Source organism: Vespula vulgaris, chromosome 14, assembly GCF_905475345.1.
Source record: "Vespula vulgaris chromosome 14, iyVesVulg1.1, whole genome shotgun sequence".
In the NCBI taxonomy this organism is placed as follows: domain Eukaryota; kingdom Metazoa; phylum Arthropoda; class Insecta; order Hymenoptera; family Vespidae; genus Vespula; species Vespula vulgaris.
The window spans coordinates 368753-375726 of record NC_066599.1 but is presented as its reverse complement, the minus strand read 5'-3'; the positions used below and the strand labels follow the sequence as shown (position 1 = coordinate 375726).

Sequence of the window (6974 nt, the reverse complement as noted above, 5' to 3'; positions counted from 1 at the left end):
TTATATCTATAAAAATTTAAAGAGCGCTATCTTCTTGTAATCGAATTTAATAATTAAAGTTTAAATTTTAAAAACAAATGTGATGAAATGTATTTTTATATGTATCATTTTTCTAATTAATTATCTTACTTGTTGTACCAAATAGGAAAATAATTCAAGAAGTTGTCTTACTTTTGTATACATTCGTAATGTCACTTTGAACATTATTACGTGTTATCGTACGTATAATTGATCCATGTCGGATACTGAATATTAAATTGAATAGAAAAAAAGGAAATGATATTAAAATGGATAAAGAAGAGAAAATATTATCCGGAAATATGTTGACGTACGTTTCTAGTGTAAAATCAAATTATTTAAAAAGAAACCTTATGTTATCTTAACCTTAGCAATCTTATATTTATTACATTTTGGAACACTTTTCTTTGTCTAATATTTTTAAGATCGACTAATGTGTATGTTTTTACATATTTTAATTAGGGCAGAGCAACTCATTCAAAATAAAGGTATTAAATATCAAACTTGGAAAGAATGGGAAGAATCCAGAAAAGTTTTACCCAAATTTGGGCAAAAACAATTTGAACCTAATAACTCTTGGTTAGAAAATATTCAAATTGAAAAGGGTATCAAGAATTGTAGAGATTTATTGAGTATCGAAAGGGTAGAACGTATTTCTCAATTAGCAGTTGCAGAATGGTTACCTGAAAGAAGAAAGGCACAAGTTATTAAAAAATCTGGTCAGGACTGGGGTAATTTTGGTATTGAAATAAATAAAACATTACTTTTGTTTCCTGAGGAGGCGTTACTTCTTCTAGAAATGGTATAGTAATCGATTGATATAAATCAATTAATCATTTCTATATGAAAAATAAATAGAAATAAAAAAATAATTTGAATTGATTGTATTTCAGAACTGTTTGGAGCTTACATGGAATGGTGTAGCGTTATCTATTCAGCAAGCGTATGAAATTTTAATAGATGATACAGAATGTACTTTAGAAGAATACAGAGTTTATAGTCAATTAACTCGCTACGGTTACCATATACAACGGTTTTATTACAAGGATTCGATAAAAAATATAATATCTGATGAATTTGTTTCTTTAAAAAAAAAAGTTATTGTGGAACCTAAGAAAGGTTTGCGTATGAGAGACTCTGAACAAAAAATGGATCATGACACAAGCAATCAACTTAAAGTACTTGATAATACTAAAGGAGAACTAAATGTGCTGAAAATAAATAGTAATGTACAGATTGATAAATCCACAAAGATTTTAAGTAATACAATTGAAGAAGATGTACAAAACATTATCGAAAACATTAAAAGTGCAATAGAATGTACAAGTAATTCTACATCTCTTATATCCGAATATTATAATGCAAAATTAGAAAATGATAATATAATGTCTAATTCTGCAAGTTTAAAGAACGATCAATCCAAATTAAATTCAACGCATGAAGAAACAATAAACAAAGTAAACAAAGGTGGTAACAGTAAAACCAATCGCAATTCAAATATTGAAATTATTTTCGAGGAGACCTTATCTGGCGAAGTAAAAGTCATGAAAGAACTTACTACTTGTTCAACGAAGAATAGCACTCCTGTACCAAAATGGCTAGATTCGCGTATACAACGTAATGTAAAATTACTCCCAAAGAGAACTGATATATTGGCAGTTAATAATAAATCTCTATCAGCAAATATTGATCAGAATAACTCTCTTAAGAGGAAAGAATTACTATCTTGTAGTAATGATTTAGAAAATAAGAAATCGAAATTAGAGGTATGATATCTATAGAAAACTCTTGCTAAAAGCAGAGGGATCATATGAATTATTTTCAAATAACTAAGACATGTTCTTATTAAAAATCACGTAAATTTTATTTTGAATAGGTGATTGAACTTTCTGATGATGAAATTCAGATAGTTGTTCCTACTCTAACAAGAATAGAGATGCTTGAGTTACTACCAAATATTGCTTCTCAATCAGTTATTATACAACAGATTTCACGTAACTATATACCTCATACAATAAAGCTTCATAAAGATATTTATCGGTATGAAACAAAAAGATTAAGAAGTTTATCAGAAATTGACAGTAAAATGCGCTCGAAACATTCTAAACAAAATTTACAAGAAATACCACATAGCTCTAGTACCAGTTCACAGGCTAGTAACAAAATTATACAAAGGAACTACTTTATTCCTCTACATAATCAAAGCATGCATACAAACATCTGTGATGTTGTTTTACGTGCATTGTATTTTACACAGTTAACACAATATTCAAGATTTGAATTTTTCCAGTTACCGAATAATAGATTACCATTTTACCGTCAAGCATACTGGCACAATAGAGGTACAATTATTCGAGAGAATCTGCATCGCAATAATTCTCATGCCTTCATGTTTGGAAATTTAAGACATTTCAGAACTTTTAGGAATACTGTACAACAAAACAGGTACTTTTTAATTAAAATATATCTAATAAGAAACATTATTTTCAACATATCTTACAATATAATTTTCAATTCATCGATTTATCATTTTTTCCTAGATCGGTCAATGCATCTGTGGCAAATGTTAGAAGTGAAAAGAATGAGTATCAATCATCATTCAAAGTTTTACCAAATGTCACTTCGTGGAAAGAGTTAAAGAAGAAATGGCACGATGAAAAAACAATTACTATAGATGACGAAGATTGTATTAATAACGAGAATTCTGAAATCACAGAAATAGAAATAGTTAAGAATCATATTGCTCCTCTTATTGGTCCGTATAATGTATCGAGTCTTACGGAAACTTATAACAAGCTTAGGATAATAAAAAATGCACCAGAAAAAATAGTTAGAAGAAAAAGAAGCGAATTGAAAATATCGTATAATGTTTACTCAAATACTCAACATTATAGAAAAGGCAATCCAGGCGAACCACTTTATCGTCTGGTTGTCATAAGGTATTATTTATTTTAAAATTCATTACAGACGCATTACTATATATAACAGACATATTATTATTATTTATTTTAGACAGAAAGAATGTCCATTTTTCGAGCCAGTAGAATTAAATCGTTTGCAACAAGATGCTAAAGGTACGGCGATAATGTTCGCCATTGTATCAATGTCAATTTCATATATTCAACCAGGTATTATTTCAATCCCATTCTTATCGTAATATATAATTAAGATACGCTATACTTATATAATGTTAACAATATATAGTAGATTTCAATAAATAAAAAAAAAGATCATTTTTGCATAATTTCTTCGAAAGATTGATTGTAAAATTTGTTGTTAGTAGTTATACCTTTCTCTCGTAAGATGACATCACGTACAAAAAATAATATAACGGATTGTTAATTCCTACCTTATCGATCTACCCTAGAAATGACTTAAAACAGGAAAACGCGAAATGATACAGTAGAGAGAATTTTTTATGTTTATGGATATAACTTGGAAACCGATATCTATATGAGAATCTGCCTTAAGACTGCGTGAGGTTTCATGGAAACATAAAAGGAGCACTGTTGAATTGAGATCTTAGGTTATACTAGATCGAACGATGTGATTTTGTATTAAAATTACATAAAGTGTTTGTAATAAATAATAAATAAATCAATGATATCTATAAAGAAGATAACGAAAAATGTTATAGGCAAATATCTTTCACGTTTTCATTATACGGAAACACGTAAAAAAAAATCCTTTAATACTGAGCTCACCATGTCGCCCATTCCAGCAGAAGTGCGCCTACAGGTCCATTGATTATTATTCATTTTGTTCATAACTCTAGTTATTGTTTTATTTTATTTCATTTTAACGAAGATTGTTGTACAATCTTTGTAGGTTTTAGGCTCTGGATCTGTGGCAGGAAGCACTTGTTTAATTTTAATCACGGATCATAACAGATATTTGTTCAATTGCGGTGAAGGGGTACAAAGATTATCAAGTGAATACAGAATTAAATTGAGCAAAGTACGGCGTATATTTATTACGTCTGCAATATGGAAAAATTTGGGTGGATTGCCAGGAGTAGTATTATCAATAACAAATATGAATGAAGAGTCAAAAACTGTATCTAATAACAATTTAAAAGTTACTTCTCCTGGAGAAACTAAACAAATGTTAAATATGTTGAAGGAATGTAACATTCTAAAAAAAATGAAAGTTTCTGTGGATGAATTGGATAAAATTACAGAATATAATGATAACGTGATGACCGTTTCGTGTATTCCAATATATCCGATTATGGATAATAAACATAAACATGTATCTGAAAAGATAACGGATAATGAAATAGATAATGATACTTGTCATATCAATAAAAAAAGAAAAAATAATGAAATTAGAATTGAGAAAAGAATGAAATCGTCAGAAAAAGATACTTTACCTGTGCTGTCCTATATTTGTAAATTAAACGACAGGCTAGGTACTCTATGTTTAGAGAAATGCCTTGATAAAGGCATAAAACCTGGTCCTATATTAGGACTACTTAAAAATGGTACAAATGTCACTTTAGATGATGGGACCATTGTAAAACATGAGGAAGTATGTCTTCCAAGTGAAAAGGGTTCAATATTTTTAGGTAATCATAACTTTTCATTTTTATTTACATTATTTTATTTATATTTACAATATCGTATATTTAATATAATTTAAATTTTGGTTACAGTTGTTGACTGTCCAAGTGAAAAATATTTAGATTCATTTGTAGATCAAACTGCTTTTGCAATGCATCAAAAAGGAGTTTCCAATAAGGATGATAAGCCATATTGTATAATACATTTTACACCACAGGAAATAATTGATAATGTAAAATATAAAAAATGGATGAATAAGTTCGATTCAAGTACTTATCATCTAATAATAAATGAAAACAACACTTGCTTGGGTAGTGAGGCAATATTCAAACAACAATATATGTTGAATGTATTACATCCTAAAATATTTCCTTCTTTGCAGTCGAATTGTTTTCAAAATAAGTTAAATGTAGAATGTCAGAATGTAAATACAGTAAGTAATAAAATTTAAAAAGATTTAATAACGATTTAATAAATGATCACTTGTACAAACAACAGTAATTAAGTATTTATCTGTTCATAGGAAGAAGAAAATAGTCCACAAATATATTATGCCAAAACATTACAAACTATTGAGTTGAGACCTAATAAGAAATTCGGTACGGAGAATACAATCTCAATTGATCAAAAAAGTTATATGGATGAACTATATAAAATAGATGATTTTCCTAAAATCCTGGAAGAACTTCACTCTAATATTGATGAACAAACAAAAATAGCACTTAATACGGACGAATATCCTAAATTTGTTATGTTAGGTACTGGATCTAGTATACCTAGTAAAATTAGGAATACAAGTGCTATTCTTGTGAGAATAAACGAAGATACTAGTATATTATTAGATTGTAGCGAAGGAACATTGTGTCAGATGGGACGTGTTTATGGTCTGACTGAATTAAATCATATCCTGACTACAATAAAGGTACATTAAGTATATTTATTTACTTTATCTTTCTTAGTTTTTATTGATAGTCAAAATGAGACTACTTTTTTAACATCTAATATCTAATTTATTCATATGAGATTGAATTTGAAAACTTTTTTAGGCAATTTATATTTCTCATATGCATGCGGATCATCATTTGGGTTTGATGGGGATAATATTAGCAAAAGCAAAAATCACAAAAGATCCTATTTTTGTATTAATACCAGACATTCTTCAGTCATGGTTAAATTATTGTTATGAATTTCATGAATCCATTAAGGATTCTGTTATATCAATATCAAATTATGATCTATTGGCCTTTAGACCTAATAGAACAAAAGTAATGACCCTTAAAAGAGATCTGTGTACAAAATTGAATATTAAGGCAATTGATACTGTCTTAGTAAGGCATTGCCATGACTCTTATGGAATTGGTTTGGTCTTTAATAATAATAAAAAAATTGTCTATAGGTAAGAACATTTTAATATGAAGAAGCATACTTAGTTTTAATATTAATAACATGTTTATAACATTTGTTCGTTATACGTTCTAGTGGTGATACTATGCCTTGTAATAGCATAATACAACTAGGTATGAATTGTGATTTACTTATTCATGAAGCAACTATGCAGGATGAATTATCAAGAGAAGCAATATTTAAAAAACATTCGACCATGTCCGAAGCCATCCAAATTGGCGAGAAAATGAATTCAGGTTTTACTTTATTAACACATTTTAGTCAAAGAAATACGAAATTACCAATCATTCCTGAAAATACCCATCTTGATCTAAGCAAAGTCGGTATAGCATATGATCACATGCACTTTAATTTGTTACAACTTAAATTTCTTTCTCTTTTACATCCCTGCCTAAAGACTATATTTCATAATTATATGATACTAACGGAAGAACGTATACTAAAAAAATTACAAACTAAAATCTAAAAAATTACAAGGATTAAGATCTAAAAAAGGATAAAATAAAATATTATCGTACACGATGAAATATTTTTCTAAATGCCTCATTGAATACCACATTGCCATTATTATTATTAACCCTTTTGGTATATAGTTGCTTGAATAGTTTCAATTTATATACAATATCGATATATTAACCTATCGAAAACATATTTCCTTATAAGTAAAAACAAGCTTTGTTGATGTAAAATGAAGTTTATAGTTTTCATGCTGTAATCCTTAAATACTCAGTATCATTCCTCCTCCGCATACCCCCAAACCTATTCTCCAAATTGACGCTTACCAGACAGACAATTTGTATATAATATATTCATTTATTGTATATATTAAATAGTTCTCCTATATAATAAGTTTTACAACAAAACAAGGGAAAAGTAATAACAGGGCTTTCTGTCATAGAACAAATATTTTCAGTCAATATAAAATTGTTTATTACATTCTTGTTAATAATTCTTAATAAAATTAGTAATTGTTTATGAGATTTTAGTTTA

General features: G+C 28.2%; 2 protein-coding genes across 2 annotated transcripts; both read left to right on the top strand.

Moving 5' to 3' along the window:
• The first annotated feature begins 2 nt into the window (after nt 1–2).
• Nucleotides 3–3262, top strand: LOC127068956 (uncharacterized). The gene is made up of 6 exons (XM_051005433.1): nt 3–328; nt 481–820; nt 912–1784; nt 1895–2463; nt 2559–2957; nt 3031–3262. The coding sequence occupies exons 1-6, from the start codon at nt 288–290 to the stop codon at nt 3173–3175; spliced, it is 2367 nt and encodes a 788-aa protein (XP_050861390.1). The 5' UTR covers nt 3–287; the 3' UTR covers nt 3176–3262.
• A 130-nt stretch (nt 3263–3392) lies between these two features.
• On the top strand, nt 3393–6720 carry LOC127068957 (ribonuclease Z, mitochondrial). The gene is made up of 6 exons (XM_051005434.1): nt 3393–3756; nt 3847–4585; nt 4673–5013; nt 5104–5502; nt 5627–5976; nt 6060–6720. Exons 1-6 carry the CDS (start codon nt 3619–3621, stop codon nt 6448–6450), a joined length of 2358 nt encoding a protein of 785 aa, XP_050861391.1. The 5' UTR covers nt 3393–3618; the 3' UTR covers nt 6451–6720.
• Nucleotides 6721–6974: the final 254 nt, after the last annotated feature.